General features: G+C 38.6%; 1 protein-coding gene across 3 annotated transcripts in view; it reads right to left on the bottom strand.

Annotated features, from left to right (window-relative positions):
- The window catches only part of LOXHD1 (lipoxygenase homology PLAT domains 1), a 267,332-nt gene that overhangs the window by 50,998 nt on the left and 197,595 nt on the right, over positions 1 to 18,739 (bottom strand). For 2 of the 3 annotated variants that reach the window (XM_069077562.1, XM_069077574.1), the window contains 3 exons: positions 15,350 to 15,535; positions 3,231 to 3,358; positions 756 to 873 (listed from right to left, as the gene is read on the bottom strand). In XM_069077562.1, the coding sequence (XP_068933663.1) occupies positions 756 to 873; positions 3,231 to 3,358; positions 15,350 to 15,535 (432 nt within the window). The remainder of the gene's footprint in view (positions 1 to 755; positions 874 to 3,230; positions 3,359 to 15,349; positions 15,536 to 18,739) is intronic. The other variant, XM_069077570.1, reaches the window with a different exon arrangement.

The following is an 18,739-nucleotide window of genomic DNA, read 5'->3' as shown; positions in this document are numbered from 1 at the left end:
ATGGGCTAGGCAAGGCTAGGATAAGATGCGTTGTTAAGTCATTTCAATTGTGTCCAACTCTTTGTGAACCCATTTGGGGTTTTCTTGGCAGAAATACTAAAGTGATTTGCCATTTCCTTCTCTAGCCCATTTTACAGATGAGGAACTGAGACAGAGGTGAGTGACTTGCCCAAGGTCATACAGTTAGGAAGTATCTGAGGCCAGATATCAACATAGGAAGATGAGTCTTCTTGATTCCAAACCCAGTGCTCTTCCCTCTGCACCACCTAGCTGTCCTATAATGTAACATAGTATAGCATAACATAACGTAATATAATATCTTCATACACATATGTCCTCACACATATTGGTGTGAATATTCTCTGTACTGATGTGGACTGTAGCTCCTTCTTGCCTGGGTGGATAGTTTATTTCACAATTTATGTTACTGGGAAAAATGTCTCACTTGCTGAACAACCTCTTGGTGATGACACATATGTGTCTATATTCTTTTCCCCCCTTACCTTGAGAACAATGTGGAAAGCAATATTCCACAAAGTAGCAGATGATACAACTCCTGGGGGGAGGGGGGGAGAAAGGGCAGCAGTTTTGAGAACAGGGTCAGGTTAGTCATGACAGTTTCAGGCTGGTGGCAATACTGGTATATGAGGAGATAATGCCAAGAAGGAACCCAATGCATGAGAGAGTGAGCAAGCAGACTGAGCAGAAACGGTGTGGCGAGTGAGGTGGGGTGTGGAGGCTGGCCCATCAGTTACCTTGTCCAGGAACCACTCTGGTCGGTTGCCCTGCCCATCCAGCCGCATCCGCATCTTTGTGAATGGGGCGATGTCATCAATCTCCATAACGAAAGTGTCATTCTGTCCTCGCTCAAACCTGTGAGCATGGGGGTAATGATAATCAGACAATATTTCTGGGGTGCTTTCTAATTACAGAGCTATTTCTACACATTAGCACATTTGATCTGCATGAAAGTTCTGCTGTGAGCAATGTGTGTCTTCTTATTCCTATTTTACAGATGAGGAAATAGAGGTTCCTAGGTTGGATTGTGGTTACAGCAGCTCACAAAATTGTCTAGGAAGTATTAGTAGGAAGGTTTCAATTTGTCAGTGGATAGAACTTTACCAATGAAGCCATAGATCTTTTTGAATTCTTATTTTACTTCCCACATGTTTGTATTTCCTCACCCTAACTGGACTTTCAATGAGGCAATAGACCACAAGGAGCTGTACAGTGTAGTGGAACCAAGGGCTGCTCCCTAATCCCCCATCTAGCTTCCCTTCATGTGGCTTGTGGTGGATATTGTCCCCCTTGATAGTTTTCATAAATGAATTCCCCACTCAGAAAGTATAAGAGCTTTGCTTGTAGAAGGTGACCTAGACATTTTCAGTCTTTATTTGCCTTCAGTTCTTGACACTTTGCATTTAGTCATCATCTCCCTGAGACGTCTCACACACACACACACACACACACACACACACACACACACACACACACCACAGCAGAGAGGAAGGAAAAAAATCTATTTATTTTTAAAAAGAGAAGGAGCAGTTCAAATTTTACTCTAACCCATAATTACTTCATGAAATTCATTTAAGTTCCAGTTCACTTTGCCCCTTCACAGAACGGAATATTCCCTTGTCTATGTGGGTGACTGTCATCTTGTTCCATGTCTTTTGTACATTAGGCGCATCCTTCTTTTGTAGCTGTGGGAGGCTTAATTCCACCCTTCACTTCCAACCACTCAACTTTCTCTTGGGCTCTGAGAATGCAGGGGTGGCTTTAGCCAAGTGCTTCTGCCAGTCTTGGGTGGGGAGGCTCTATTCACTGCACCTGAAGGATTTGATTCAAAAACCACTAGACAAGAACCTCTGCTTGCTGATACTCCTTCTAAGAAAGGGAGCTTTGGGGCAATGATATAGCAAGACTGAGTTGACCAAGGAGTTTGTATTGTATTGTATTGTATTGCATTGCATTGTGTTGTATTGCATTGTACTGTATTGCATTGCATTGTACTGTATTGCATTGCATTGCATTGTATTGTATTGCATAGAATTGCATTGCATTGGATTGTACTGTATTGTATTGCATTGCATTGCATTGTGTTGCATTGTATTGTATTGTATTGTATTGTATTGTATTGTATTGTATTGCATTGTATTGAATGTCCCCAAGTTTCTATTTGTTCCTTTGCCCTCTCTGAGGCCCCTATCGACTGCCAGTATCTTTTTGCTCTGGTCCCCTTCCCCTCCTTCCATTCTCAGGAAAGACCTTAAAATGCTGAGCCAGGGACCACCCAATGCCAGAGCAGGTTTCCCTTGGTGGTGGACATTTATTTTACTGAAGATCAAAGCCTTAAAATAGAGTGATGAAGACAGAACAGCCGAATTCCAGTTTGGTCAAGAATATGACTGGGAAAACTCAGAGTTATGGAATTTCCTGGGTAACTGAAATCACCATTTAAGGCAGTGACTGACTCTACCCATAGTCCAGGCTGGCTCAAGCACTACCCTTGTGTACCTGGGGTGGAACAGATGGTATGGCTGCATTGAAATACTATGGAATAGAGTGAAAAGAGGTCAGACTTACGCCCCACCCCCACCCCAGATGCTCAGTGGATTACAAACTGGGAGTTTTTTCTACCCTGTACTCACAGAGACTGTAGTCTAGATGGGGAGACAAGCTATACAAATATGAAAAACTATGGTCAGTACAAGGCAGTATAGGGTTAGAACCAAATGAATCAGTGTCATAAGATCTCAGAGGTGGAAGAGGTTGTTGTGGGCTGGGTTGGTGAAACATTAAGCTACCTCTTGAAAAGAAGGTAAGATATGGATAAGTATAGGTACCCTGACATATCGCACCCCAACTTCCACCCACGGTGATGGGTACCTGTTGTTTTGCCCAATACAATGTAAGATCCTTGAGGGCAGAGACTGTTCCATTTTTATCTTTGTGTCCCCAGCACTTAGTGTGGTACCTGGGACATGGTCAGCAGCTAATAAGGACTTGGTGATTGAGAGATTGATTGATGGACATTCCAACCAAGATCAATAGCATGAAGAAAGACATAGAATCATGACTGGACAAGATATTTATTTGGGGAGAAATAGGAAAGTGACCCATTTAACTGGAGTCAAGGATGTGTGGAAAGGAGCAGTAGATGAGAAGATAAGAACAAAGGAAGGATGGGGCCAGGTTGTGGAATACTGGAGGTTAGTGCCTCTGCATACCGAGCTTTCTTTTTATCCAACTGCACCTCTTCTGTGCTCCCATTAACACCATAAAGTGTCATGAAAATGTTAGAATCGGTGCCACCTCCAACGATATCACCTGTCCAGACGGTCATTTCATACATGATCTGCCAAAAGAGCAAAGGTTGGTTTAAGGCTCTTCCATAGTATCACATGAATAGTATGAGAGGTGTAAGAGACCCCAGCAGCCATTTAGTACAACCCAAACTCCAAAGCAATCCCCACTGTAAGACATTCAACAAGTGATCATCCAACCTGTGCTTGAAGATCTCAGTGGAGAGGGAACTCATCACCTTTGACATAGCCCATCCCATTTTTGGACAGCTCTAATTTTTAGATTTTCCTGATATCAGACCTAGATTTTTCTCTTTGCTACTTCTCCCCATTTTCTCCTCTACTCAAAAAAAGTCTTGGGGCATGTTCTCTCTCCTATGTGATCCTAAGGGTTTTTCATCTTTATACATCTTGTCTCCCCAGCTCAATCTTGAGCTTCTGGCAAGCAGGGACCATGTCTCTTCATTTGGCACAATTCCTGTTGTACTTTTGTTTTTTTGCAACACATGTTCTCTTAAAAATATAAGAATCAAATTTTTATAAATTAAATTCCACTTTGAATCCAGTGAGTTTGCTATCCATTCATTTATTCTACAAATAACCAATAGATGTTTAGTGAACACACACCACGTGCAAGGTCCTATGTGAGGCAGGTGATGAAAATACAAATAGAAAGACTAGTTTTTCTATTTGTATTTTCATCACCTAGAAGAATCCCCAGAACATACTAAGCATTCACTAAATATTTGTCAAATTGAATAAATTCATCAATGTATTTTTTTTGTAAAGTGAATAATTTTCTTGGACTATATGAGATTTGCTTAAAGTGGAGCACACTGACAATACTGTGGGGCTTACCAAGCCACTGCCTGATTAATGGTAGGGTTGTACTCACGAGCAGATCATTCTCTATGATAGCCTTAGCTGGGGATATCCTGGTCACAAAAGTGTTAATTCCAGAAGTATTACTGTGGCCATTATTTTTAAAAAATTGTTTGTTGTGAGTTATGCCAGTATTAAGGCTTGCAAAACACTACACAAATGTTATTTCATTTGATCCTCATAATAATCCTAGAAGGTGAGTGTTTATTAGTATCACCATTTCATAGACGAGGAAACTGAGTGTGAGAGAGATTAAGGCACTTGCCCATGGCCACACAGCTAGTAAGTGTCTAAGGCCAGATTTGAATTCAGGCCAACTAGGTATCTAAGATACAAATGCCTTTTTTTGTAGCAGCTTTCTACCAGTCACCCCAGGTCATTCTTCTTTTTTCAAGAAAATCAGTATGTAAAAGTTCATGTCTTCCTTTCCACTTCAGCTCCTGACCTTTTCTGCCTAAAAACACTCCCATATCCCTCATCCTGAAAAAATCATCATTGGATCCTAGCATACCCTCAACCTATCATCCTATATCTCTCTTCCACATCTCTACCAAACTGGAAAAAGCTATCTGCACTCATTGCTTCCACTTTCTCTCCTCTTACTCTTCTCAGTACTTTGTAAACTGGTGTATAATGTCACCCCTCTCTCCCAAGTTACCAGTGATCTCTTAATTACCAAATACAATAGCCTATTCTCAGTCCTCACCATAATGTTTTCTGTCCTACCTTCTTACATATTCACTCCTATGAGTTTTTGTCAAACTGCTCTCCCTTAGTTCCCCTTTGCTAGATCATGACCCATGTGCCTCCTAGTTATGGGGTGTCCCTCTAGGCTCTGTCTTGGGTCCCTTTCAACTGTTTCTTTTGGTGATATTATGGGTTCAATTATCACCTCTATGCATTGAGCTCCAGTCCTGCATGGCCAACGGACTATTGGACATTTCCAACTGGATGTCCCTTAGTCATCTCATACTCAACATGTTCAAAATAAAAGTTATTCTTCACCCTCCTCCTCCACCCACTTGGTCACCCTTCTTCCTAACTTTCCTGTTTCAAGTGAAGGTATTGCCGTCTGTTAGGTTTCATCCTTGACTCTTGGCTCTTCCTCGTTTTCCGTATCCAATCAGTCACTAACTCTTTTCAATTCTACCTTCATGACACCTCTCATATTTATCCCCTTCTCTCTACTCAATACAGACACCAGCCCTAGTCCCAGTCCTCTTCACCTCTCTCCTGGACTTTAGCAATTGCATCCTAATTAGTTTCCCTCCTTCAATTCTCTTCCCTCTTCAGTGCATCTTACTCATAGCTGCCAAATTGATATTCCTAAAGCAGGGGTGGGGAAGCTGCAGCTTCAGGGCCACATGTGGCCTTTTATGTCCTCAAGTGCTGTTTTTTGACTGAGTACAAGTTTTATAAAACAAATCATTTTAAAGGAATTTGTTCTGTGAAGTCTGGATTCAATCAAAGGGCCACACTTGAGGACCTAGATAGCCACATGTGACCTCCAGGTCACAGCTTCACCACTTCTGTCCTAAAGTATGTGTCTTACCATGTTATTCCACTCCCTATTGCCTCCAGGATAATATACAAATTCTTCCATTTGACTTTTAAAATCCTTCACAATTTGTCTCCAGTTTATCTTCCCAGATTTATTAAGTATAACTTTCCTTCACATACTCTGTAGTATAACCAAACTGGCCTACTTGCTGTTCCTCATGCACAACATGCCATCTACCATCTATATTCTTTTGCATTGGCTGTATCCAAAGCCTGGAATGCCTTCTTTCCTTAGTTGTCTCTTAGTATCACTGGCTTCCTTCAAGACACAAATCAAGTGCTGCACAAGGCCTCTCCTGTTCCACTCAGTTACTAGGGCTCTCCTCTCAGAGTACTTTGCATATTTTGTATTTACTTGTGTGTGCATGTATAGTTTTTTTTTTACCATTAAAATGTAAGCTCTTCAGGTGTGAAGATGACAGAGTAGGGGCAGCACCCCAACTGAATTCTCCCAACATTCCCCTGCAAACAACTTTAAAATGATATCTTAAATCAAATTTTGGAGCAACAGAGCCAAATAAAAGTCAAGGTGAGACATTTTTCCAGTCTAATATAACTTAGTAGGTCTTTAGGAGAGTTCTGTGACACCTGGGTGGAAGCTGGTCCAGAGTGTCTGAATGGGAGTAACAATAGTGGGCCTTGGAGATGGCCATGACAGTGGTAGCAGTAGCAGCAGCTTCAAAAGCTCTCAGCCCAGAAACCATAAGTGGGGTCAGTTAACTGGTAAAAAGAGCTTACAGGGGACTCTTTGCTGGGACTGGGTACAGGATTGAGTGCTATTGCAACTCTACTACCCATACACAGTTCTGCATTGCAATTCCAGGACAGAGAAGAGCACTTATGGTTGGCCTTAAAGGAGCAAAAGAGGCAGAGAGGATCATTAGCACTTATGACTATGGAAAGAGGAACTTGACCATAAAAAGCTACTATGGTGGCAGGGAAAACCAAGAAACAAACTCAGAAGAAAACAATAACATGACTATAGCTATAACCAAAGCCTCAAAGTAAAGTGTTAATTGGACCCAAGCCCAACAAGCATTCCTTGAAGAGTTAAAGAAAGAGACAAGAGTGGTAGGGAAAAAAACTGGAAAAGAATTGAGAGTGATGCAAGAAAATTACAAAAATAGAATTGACAGCTTGGTAAAAGAAGCATAAAAATACTGAAGAAAATAACACCTTAAAAAGCAAACTTGATCTAATTGTAAAAGAAGTACAAAAATTCACTGAAGAAAAGAACTCTTTAAAAGTAGAATAGGCCAAATAGAAAATGAAGTACAAAAATTAATTGAAGAAAAGAACTTCATAAAAAGCAGAATTGGACAAATGGAAAAAAGAGGTACAAAAGTTCACTGAAGGAAAAAAAATCCTTGAAAATTAGAATTGGACAACTGGAAGTTAATGACTCTATGTGACATCAAGAAACAATATAACAAAGTCAAAAGAATGAAGAAATAGAAGAAATATTAAATATTTCTTAAGAAAAACAAATTACCTGGAAAATAGACTTAGGAAAGATAATTTAAATATTATTGTACTACCTGAAAGCCATGACCAAAAACAAAAAAAGAACCTAGCTATCATATTTCAAGAAGTTATCAAGGAAAACTGACCTGATGTATGAGATGCAGAGGGTAAAACAGAAATTGAAAGAATTCACCAATCACCTCCTGAAAGAGATTCCCAAAGGAAAACTCCCAGGAATATTATAGCCAAATTCCAGAGCTCCTAGGTCAAGTAGAAAATATTGCAAGCAGCCAGAAAGAAACAATTCAAATACTGTAAAGCCACAGTCAGAATCACACAAAATTTAGCAGCTTCCACATGAAAGATACAGAGGGCTTGGAATATGATATTTAATGATATTTATTTGTGGAAAATAGATATTTAATGAAATAGAGGACTTTCAAACATTCTTGATGAAAAGACAACAGTCGAATAGAAAACTTGACATTCAAACACAAGAAATTCAATAGAAGCATAAAAAGGTAAAAATGAAAGAAAAATCATAAAGAACTCAGTAAAGTTAAATGTTAACATCCCTTTATGGGAAGATGATATATGTAACAACTAAGACAATTATCATTTTTAGCGCAGTTAGAAGGATTCTATATAGACAGAGAGTATGGATGTTGGTCAATTATGTTGGGATGATCTCCAAAAAAAATGAAGTGGTGAGAAAGAGAGGTGAATTGAGATAAGGGGGAAGGGAGAAACAGAATGGAGAATATTATCTCACATAAAGGAAGTGCACAAGGAAGAGCTTTTATGGAGGAGAGGAAAATGAAGAGGTAATAGGCAATGCTTGAAACCTCATTTTTATTGGATTGGTTCAAAGAGATAAGAATACACACACACACACACACAGTTTCATATAGAAATCTTTCTTAACCAATAGGGAAATAAGAGAGGAAAGAGATAAAAGAAATGGATGAGGGAATGAGAAAAGAAAGGGTGGATTAAGAGAGAGGTGGTCAGAAGCAAAGCAGACTTTTGAGGAGGGATAGGATTAAAAAGAAAAGGATAAACAGAAGAAAATAGAATGGAGGGGAATATAGAGTTAGTATGTGAACGTGAATGGGATAAGCTCACTCATAAAATGGGAGTGGATAGCAGAATGGATTAGAAACCAGAATCCAACAATACATGGTTTACAAGAGACACACTTAAAACAGAAAGACATACACAGAGTTAAAATAAAGGACTGAATACAATTTATTATGCTTCAGTTGAAGTGTAAAGGGCAGGGGTAGTAATCACAATCCTGAACAGAGTAAAAGAAAAATTAAATATAATTAAAAGAAATAAACAGAAAGACTACATTTCACTAAAAGACAATGACAAAGACAATGAAGTAATATAAAAAAATTATAGCAAGTTTCTGTGATAAAGGCCTAATTTCTCAAATATATATATATAAGGAACTGAGTCATATTTGCAAAAAAAAATGAGCCATTATGCAATTGATAAATAATCAAAGGTTATAAACAGGAAGTTTTCAGAAGAAATCAAAGCTATAGTCATATAAAAGTATCCTAAAGCACTAGTGATTAGAGAAATGCAATTTAAAACAACTTTGAGATATCACTTCATATGTATGAGAAATGACAAATAGAGGGAATATGGAAAAATAAATATACTAATAAGAAGTTGGGTGAGTTTTGAACTAGTCTATTCATTCTGGAGAACAATTTGGAACTAAACCCAAAGAGTTATAAAACTGTTTTTTATAAAACATATAAGAAAGGTTTATAAAACCCTTTGATCCAATAATACCATTACCAGGTCTGTACCCTAAAGAGATAAAAGGAAAAGGAAAAGAACTTATATGTACAAAAATATTTATAGCAGCTCCTTTTGTGGTGGCAAATAACAGGAAATTAAGGGGATGTTCAACAATTGGGGAATGTCTCAAGAAGTTGTGGCATATGATTGTAATGGAGTACTATTGTGATATAAGAAATGACAAGGAGGGTGGTTTAAGAAAAAGCTAGAGAAGACCTATATGAACTGATGCAAAAGTGAAGTGAGAAGAACCAGGAGAACATCATGCTTGGTAACAGCAATGATGATCAACTGCGAAAGATTTGGCTACTCTGATCAATACAATTACCCAAGACAGTTCCAAATGACTCATGATGAAAAAATATAATCCACCTCCAGAGAGAGAACTGGTGAACTCTGAGTGCAAATTGAACCACAATTTTCTTGTTTTCTTTATTTTTTCTTGCTTTTTCCCCTGTGATATGGCTAATATGGAGGTGATTTACATGATTTCACATGTATAATTGATATATCACTTGCATTCTCAGTGAGTAGAGGGGAGAACTTGGAATTCAAAATTTAAAAAGAAAAGAATGTTAAATATAAATATATTTTTTTAATTTAAAAAGAAAAATGTAAGCTCTTTGAGGGAAGGTACTATTCATTTTTGTCATTGTATTTCTCCCCAGCACACTTTCTGGAACTTAGTGAATGTTTAATAAATGCATGTGCAATTGAAATGAATTGACATAGATCCTGCCTTCTGCTCTTAGTAATTCTTATGACAAAGAAACTATGAGATATGAATAATAATAATATTATCTATAGCTTGATTTAGACAGTACCTTGATGTCTACTAAGTGCTTATGTACATTATTTCATTTGATCCTAACAATATCCCTGTGAGGTAGTCACTATTATTGCCCCCAATTTTGGGATGGAGAAACTGAGACTTAAAGAGATTGAGTGGGCATGTCATAGTCATACAGCTAGTGAGTAGCATCTGAGGCAGGATTTGAACTTAGATCTTCCTGATGTCACGCTGAACATAACCTTGGACATATCACTTAAACTCTCTGCCCCTCAATTTCTTCATCTGTAAAATAAAGGGATTGGATTAGATGACTATAAAGTTCTTCCAGCTTTAAGCCTATGATTTCAGAATCCACCATCACCTTATATATTTGACTTAGTTGGAGAATAAGATGCATATTGCCTAGGTTTCTTCCAGATAACTAAAGCTTATCCTTTTAAGTACTGAGTTTTTTAAGCTAATCATTTTAATAAAAAATTTTCAAAATTATCTTACATATTTCCCTGCCTTATTAAATATAGTACACTGAACAAAATCTAATCTTTCCTTTGTGACTAAAATCATTTACCACAAGCATCTTGTGCTGCACTTTAATGCCCTTGGAACCAATTATGGTTTTTTATGACTGTGTGTCTGCCTACACACTAAATAGTGCCAAGTTTTTGTACCTTTATTGTCTATTTTTCTGTTTCCTCCCTTGCTTTCAGACTGTGACTTCCTATTGACATCAGTGCCTCTATGAACCCCCAACTCACCTTTAAGTCTGCTTCTATACTAATCTTGTTAAATCTATAGCCTTATTTTATACACATCACTAAGTTTATAAGGTTCTGGGTGGGCACCTGAGAGATTAACGGTACAGGAGCTGGTAACAAGCTACTCTTATCATAACTGAGAAGTCTTTCTAGCTGTTTTTAATTTCTGGGCTTCCAGCTATGTTGTGGATGATATTAGGAGAAAGCCTAGTATAGGAGGTAGAAGATGTGGTTTCTAGTACTGCCTATGCTGCTAATTTCCTGGGTGACTTTATGTAAGTCACTTCTCTCTGGGCCTCAGTTTGCTTGTCTGAAAAATACATATAGTGGAGCAGATGATTTCTAGGGCTTCTTCTAGCTCTGAATTCTATGATTCTAAATCCAATTTCCAGAGAAGAAAGATTGTTGTTGTTTAATATAAAGAGTTAAAATATAATCAAGGGCTAGGTTGCCCAATCAGGATAATACACACCACAGGAATTTAGAAAGGCAGAAAAAGTGGCAGAAAAGACTGTTCAAAGTACTTAGCACAATGCCTAACACATGATAGGTGATATAAAAATGTTCAAGTGCTTCCTTTTTTGGGGAAGAGGTCAGACTTAAGTTGAGCCTTGAAGTCCAGGCTGGACCTTTAAAGTGAAGTAGAGACAAGGAAGAAAGACATTTCTGTGATAGAAGACAACCTGATCAAACTCACAGGTGTGCCACTATTTTTGGCTGCCATGTAAACAGATGGGCATTTAAACAAACAAGGAAACAAAAAAAATACAAATGGGCGATTCATTGTCTTTTGGGACAACCAGTTATTAGAGGTGAACAAAATGGTGTTCTGACCTTTAGAGTTCTTAGAAGTCCTAAATTCTTTCTTCTCTCTCTCTCTCTCCAGGTGGAATTCAATTTATGCAAAGATGTGTTCCTGAGAACCTGTATCCAAACTGAGTGTCTTTCCTTCATTCAAACTAACTGTCCTGAGAAGATGGCTACTGAAAGCTAAATGATTGTTTTGTCAAGGGAAGAAGTCTGGTATGAATTTAGATATTCACACACCAGACTTTCTTATGTTGAGTTACACCTGTTGTGTGTCTGTTTACTCATGTGTGTACAGGTATACACACATATACACACATATCAGTAATGAACTATTCTGTGAATCCAGATGTTTACACACCAGACTTGCTTACACCAAGCTACACATGTAGTGTGTCTCTCTGCATGTGTGTAGGTATATGCACATATACACACTCACATACACATACAAGTCAGTAACTAAGCATCAGGGCAGAATGACAGGAATGAACAAGGCAAGATCTAGCAGTGTCTGTCACACTGCAGAGGAGAGTTTCCCATCCCAGCAGACTGAGGTAGTACCAAGGCTTGGATTGCACCACCTGGGAGGCCCATGTGTTGATACTCCTGCCTACCAGTGTTTCCATTAGGAACCTCTTTTTTGATGACCCAATAACTCAATTCTTTCATTTAAATATGTTGGAACATAACCAGGAAGGTCTTGGCTCTGATATAACTTCACTCATCCTACTTTCCAAAGGCATTTTTGGGGTCCAAAACCATGGGGAATAAGGAGCAGGGTTGAACATCCATCTATAGAACCATTTGAATGCCAAATTTGACGTGCAGTGCTGTTGACAACCTAGCTCCAATTTACCTGTCCAGTCAGCTTATGCTACTTCACTTCATGAATTATATACTGTCCAATTCTATTCTCTGTCCCCATCCTGCCCTCCCCCAACTCTCGTTCTGTAACTCCCTTCCCCTTCTTATAAAGGTCTCAATCTCTTCCCCTTCTCTATTGTTGAAGGATCTTCCATTCAATGGCCAATTCAGGTGCTACCCCCTCAGTGAAGCCCTTCCTTGGCCTATGTTTCCCCTTCAAGAGTAAATTACTTCCTTCTCCTCATATTTCTCATAACAATTTGCCTATTCTTTATACTTGAACAATTTTGGTGCACCTTTCCTTACCTCTATTAGATTATAAGCTCCTTGACAACAAGCCCTGGGTCATACAGATCTTTTTGTGCCTAGGACCAAGTATAATGGCCTTGCACATAACATAGGCTCACAGATTCATCAATATGGAGTTGGAAGAGACCTCACAAGCCGCTTAGTCTGACCTCTCACTTATCAGATAAAGAAAATGAGCCCAGGAGAGGCTAGGTGCCACAGTGAATGGAGCGTTGGCCCTGGAGTCAGGAGGACCTGAGTTCAAATCCGGCCTCAGACACTCAACACTTACTAGCTGTGTGACCTTGGGCAAGTCACTTAACCCCAACTGCCCTGCCTTCCCCCTCCAAAATACAAAAACAAAAACAAAACAAAAAACTGAGCCCAGTGGGCTTAAGTTAATTGACTAAGTTTATGTAGATAGTAGCAGCATCAGAGTTTGGATTTGAATTTAGATCTTCCAAAGCCAACTTTTTGTTTCTCTATTTTTCTATTTTACCACATTACCCCTTACAAGAGGTGCTTAATGATGTTTACTTAATGACAACACTGTTGTACTTTCTGGGGATCTGATCATGGTAAAGTGGATGGAATAGATCTGCAGTGTGAATCAGGAAGGTTCAACTCTGATTTGGGTTCTTCGCCAAGCTTAAGTAAAGCCCAGTGTAAATGTGGGCAAGTCAACTTAACCACAAACTCATATTAGTCAAAATGAGAATTTACTGATCTCATTGGAACGCATTGAACTCATGTATGTAGAACTGGAAGGAGACCTCAGAGATCATTTAATCTGACTCCCTCATTTTACACATGAAGAAATTAGGAAGTGATTTGCCTAAAGTAACAAAGATGGCAGGTTTCTGTAATGGAATCATCCTTAGAGGTTACCCAGTTTAGTAGACCCATTTTGCACAGGAGCAAATTGAGGTCCAGAGATGTGAAGGACTTCCCTATAATGAACTGTGATCACTGCTTAGTGACAAAACCAAGAGCAGGATGTCACATCTTCTGGTTTCTAGTCCAGTGTTCTTTCCACTCCCCAATTCTACCTTTCATAGAATAGTATGGGTTTAAATAAATTGATCAATGGACAAGAGTTTATCAATTGATCATTAGGCACCAGGCAATATGCTAAATCCTAAAGCCAAAAGTGAAACCATCTCTCCCCTCAAGGAACCTAGAGATTCTTTTAATCCAACCCTCTTTATTTTAGAAATGAGGAAGTAGATGATCCTAGAGACAAAGGGACTTGCCCAAGGTCACACAATCTATTAGTTCCAGAGCCAGGTTTGACATCCAGGTCGATTAATTACATCCTGGAACTCTTTACAATATCATATTTCCTATGATCAAATAAATCTGTTTTCTTATCTGTCAATTTTGAATAATAATCTCTGCCACACCTACCTCACAGGATTTTTCTGAGTACCAAATGAGAACATCTCACATGATAGATTAAAAAATGTAAAATATTCTGCCAGGAGTAGTATTAATTAGGTAGAATCTAAAGGGGAAAGAGAGATCTTGTCCTCTGTATAGACTGGGGATGGGAGAAGACCTAGGATTGGGTTGAAGCACCAATTCTCCCTCCTACTTTAGGATTATATAAACACATGTGCATGTATCACACACACACACACATACACATACTTTAGGGTTCATCTAATTCAACCCTCTCATTTTATTAATGAGAAAACTGAGACCTGTTATCTACCCTATACTTCTACTTACTATTATGAAGAACTTACTTGCGCTTCATCATACTGTTGGAAAGTAGGAAGGGCAGCTAGCTAGTGGTATCACCATAACCTACTTTGCAGGGTGCTTGTCAGGAAAGTGCTTTGCAAACATTAAAATACTATTTTCAACTCAATTCAACAAGCATTGATTTAGTATCTAGTGTATGCCAGCACTAGGCCAAGTGATAGGAATAGCAAAACAGTCTCTGTCTGCAAGTAGCTTCTGTTCATATAAATGAGTTATCAATACTGTTTCTTTTTAAAAATCTCATTCTTCTAAATTTTTTATGAAGTTCAGATAGAAATTGTCTAAGGACAATTTGTTTTCCTATTTTTCTTTTACATTTCATGTTCTCTGACCTCTTGTACAAATGTATAAAATGATGGCTTTAAAATATTGAATCTAACTCAGTGGAAACTTCTTTGGGACAATTCTTGTGGCAAATAGCACAACAGGGGTTACTGCTGCTCTCTCTATTTTTTCATTTCATGCAGTTTGGAGATTATGATTATTTGGTACATCTAATAGATCAATATTACATCCAGGCAGTTCTGGGCAACAGGTCTGTCTGAAATGATGCTCTAATTTCAGCACAGTTTATTTGATGAATTCTCAAAGATATTTGGGGTTTTATGTTGGTAGTACAGGATTTGTCATGTCTAGTTTGTAAAGGCTAGTAAACTTCCAGTATGCATATCTAGTTACTTTATCATGTATCACTATATATATATATAGATATATATAGATATAGATATATATAAATGCTAAGTTTTTGCAAGCTATAGTGATACATATGCAATTTCTAACATTTTTTCAAATAATCTAAATCTAAGTTCCTTAAGGATAACCTTTCTGTAATTTCTTGTGGTAATGACCCAATTCTAAACTGATATTAGGAACTTTTTTTAATAAAGAAATCCTCATGACTTAGCCATTTGCTCAATGTGTTCGTGTGTGCATGTGCATGTGTGTGTGTGGGTGGGTGGATGGGTGGGTGAACACTTCACTGGTTTGGTTCATTGAGCACCTTTCAATTCTACTCTTGGATCTTAGTTATTTCATGGACTCTATACCTTCACACCGATATTCACAAACACAGCATCCAGGAGGTCAAAGACACTGGAAGTCAGCCCATCACCGCGATCCTTGGCCAGCCAGCAGTTACAGCGCAGAGTGTACATGCTTCCCTTTGTAGGCACAGCAATACACAATTCCTCTACAAGCCAGCAGCTCTCAGGAGAGGCTCCATCATGACCCAGCTACAAGACAACAAATAAACAGGAGGTGAATAGTGAAAAGAAATGTTATGGTCCAACCATCCTAGAAAGCAATTTAGAATTACACCAAGATAGTAAAGTGTCCCTCCTCTTTGATTCAAACCCGCAAGGGTATATTCCGTCAAAGACAGAAAGGGACTATACACACTGAAATATCTATAGCAACAATTTTGTGGTAGCAAAAAATTGGAAATAGAGTAGATGTCCATTGACTGGAGAATATCTAAACATTTGTGTGGTACTTAATATCACATATATTTATGTATATGTATATGTGATATGTACATTTATAAATGGAATGTTACTGTGCTGTACAAAACAGTGAATAAGAAGACTACAAAAACATGGAAAGACTTACATGAATTGATGCAAAGTGAAGTGAGCAGAACCAGGAAAAACAATGTATTATGTTGACATGATCATAGGCATAACAAAGACAGGAGAGAGGAAAAGGGGGGAAATTGAATGCTTTATGATTATAATGACCAAGTTTGATCCCCCAGAGAGAAGTATAGAAAATGGACCTCCCTCCCTTCTTTGAAAAGATGGGGACTATGTGTATAGAAAATTGCTCATTAGTATCAAATTCAATTTATACTGATTAGTTGATTGGTTTTTTTATTAAGCAATTGGGGTTAAGTAACTTGCTCAAGGTTTGTAATGGGAATGTAAATTTTAAAGATCTTCCCTGCCCCTAGGCTAAAGTGCACCTGGAGCCTGGGGTGGGAGGCTTGTTTTTCAGTAGATACTTTTTGATTGGCCAGTGGGTCCAAAAGGTTGTTACATTCTCTGAGGCAGGAGAAGGCTATATAAGCCCTGATGTGAGGCTTTGTTTTGGGGCTCACTTTGAGAAGTGTTGTATGATTTGATCTGTATTCTGGGAAGCCGTTGTCCAGAGGGCCTCCTCCCTCCCCCCCCCTTTGACAAACCCAGATGTGGAAACCCAGATGTTGACTGGGTATGGATGTAATGGTTGGACAGTTTGAAATCTGTCTACTTAATCTGTTTCTGTCTTGATAATTCTGCCTGTATACTTTGAAGTTCAGGGTGCTGACCTTTTTCCCCTGAACAAGGCAAATGATATATGTCTGACTGATTAAAGTAAGCTTGTTAACCCATTTTGAGTTGCTTTCCTTTATCAAAGCAGATCCAAGAACCTGTGGTGGCAACAAACCCTGAGGACGCTTGGGGTGCTTGCCGCTACAAGGTTACACAGCCAGTTATTTTGCGTGGGTGCTAAGTATCTGAGGCTGGAACTGATCCTGGGTCTCCTGACTCCAGAGCCGGTGCTATTACTCACTGTGCCACCTGGCTGCCCCAATATTGATTAGTTTTTTTGAATTATTTTTTTCTTTTTTTCTCTTTCATTTTCCCCCTTTCTACAAGGAGGGGTTTTCTGGAAAGGGGGAAAGGAGAGGGATATATTTGGATATAAAGGTGATGTAAAAACAAAAGATAATCATGGTTTGTTTTTTGTTTTTTTAAAAGTATCATAAAGCCACAGATCACAGTGGCAATTTAAAAAAAAAAGTATGAGTTAAGTCAACAAGTTGAGTATAAGCTAGGAGTCCCTAAGATCACAGAACTATAGAATGGTTCTTCTATTCATTACCTGTGTGATCTCAGGTAAGTTGCTTAACTTCTCTGGGTCCTATTCGCTTCTGTAAAATGCAAGGTTGGATAAGATGGTCTCTGATTTCCTTTCCAACTCTAAATTTTATTATCCTATGATTGATAGTGCTTCAAGGGACCTTAGAAATAATATAGTCCAACACTTTCATTTTATAGATAAAAATACTATGACTGTCAAAGATTATGTTATAATGACCAAGATCTGCCTAGGGCAAAATCAGGGAGGAAATCATATCTATTGTTAGCATGCCAGCCCCCCATTTCTATGCCCTTCACTCTTCTTTCTTTGAGGGCCTACCCTCAAGCTCTGGCCACCCAAGGCTCTCATGCTGACCCAGGTATTTCTTGTTAGGGAGGAAAGGAAATTTGTCAGTTTACTAACACACTACTGTGGATTTATATGTTGTCTCAATCTTCTCTAACATCTTAGTAATTCTTTTATTTTTTTAAGAGAGGGTTAAGGGGTGCTTCTGAGAGAAAGAAATACTAAATAATAAAATACTAAAGAAATACTAAAAGAATAAATTTCTTATGGAAGGATTTTAGACATCATGACATTGGACAGAAAGATATTTTCAAGGGTGTGTGGGCCTTTCCAGCATCACATAAGTCATATCACAAGATCTGATATGATATCAATTAACATTTTAATGTTTGCAAAAATATATGTATCAAGGTGTGACTATGTATATGTGTGTGTTTGTGTATGTGTGTGTATATGTATATATTCTCATTTGATCCTCACTACAATGGTTGTTGTTTGTCATTTATTCTCCAAGAGGACTGTGACATCAGGAAGGTGATGCCATGACATGTAAGTGAATTGGATTTAAGAGTAAGGAAGGGCTGTGAAAAGTCATGAGCTTCACTTTCTCCTCCGGAGTCATTTGTGTCCAGTGGTGAGATAGAGATCAGGACAAATGTAGATGGCCCTGGAAGCAGTGGGAGACCTTGGCCTTTGTAAGGTAAGGTCTTGTTCTTAGCAGGAATTGGAGCACAGCGGGAAGAGCATCCCAGATTATCGCCTTCCATAGACTCTATCTATGTCTTGCATCTACCTAATTATTTGAATGCTGTCTCCCCCATTAAAATGTACACTTATTGAGAACAGACTATTTTTTGCTTTTCTTTGTAGCTCCAGCATTTAGCACACTAGGCCTGGTACATAGCATATGTTTAATAAATACTTGTTGACTAACTGCCTAGATATTATGAATTTAGAGTCAGATGACAAAAGTCTTCATCTCAATTCTGCTGCTGATGACTTCTGCAACTTTGAGAAAGTCACCTACCTTCTCTGGGCCTCAGTTTCCTCATCTATAATATCAAAGGATTGGACTTGACCTCTGAGGCCCCTTCTAGCTATAGATCTATCATCCTATAGCTAGATGCTAAGTCCCCTCCAGCTCTGATTCCCATGACTTCCTAATCACAGGACCAAAACTAGCAACAGTCTACTGGAATACTAGGCAGCTAGGTGTCACAGTGGTTTCTGGGCCTGGTTAGGAAGACCCTGAGTTCAAACTGAGCCTCCAACACTCACTAGCTGGGCAA

This window comes from Petaurus breviceps, unplaced genomic scaffold (genome assembly GCF_028583685.1).
Source record: "Petaurus breviceps papuanus isolate PSGF00001 unplaced genomic scaffold, PetGlider_PUasm1.0 151, whole genome shotgun sequence".
Classification (NCBI taxonomy): Eukaryota; Metazoa; Chordata; class Mammalia; order Diprotodontia; family Petauridae; genus Petaurus; species Petaurus breviceps.
This window is presented reverse-complemented; position numbering and strand designations above follow the sequence as displayed.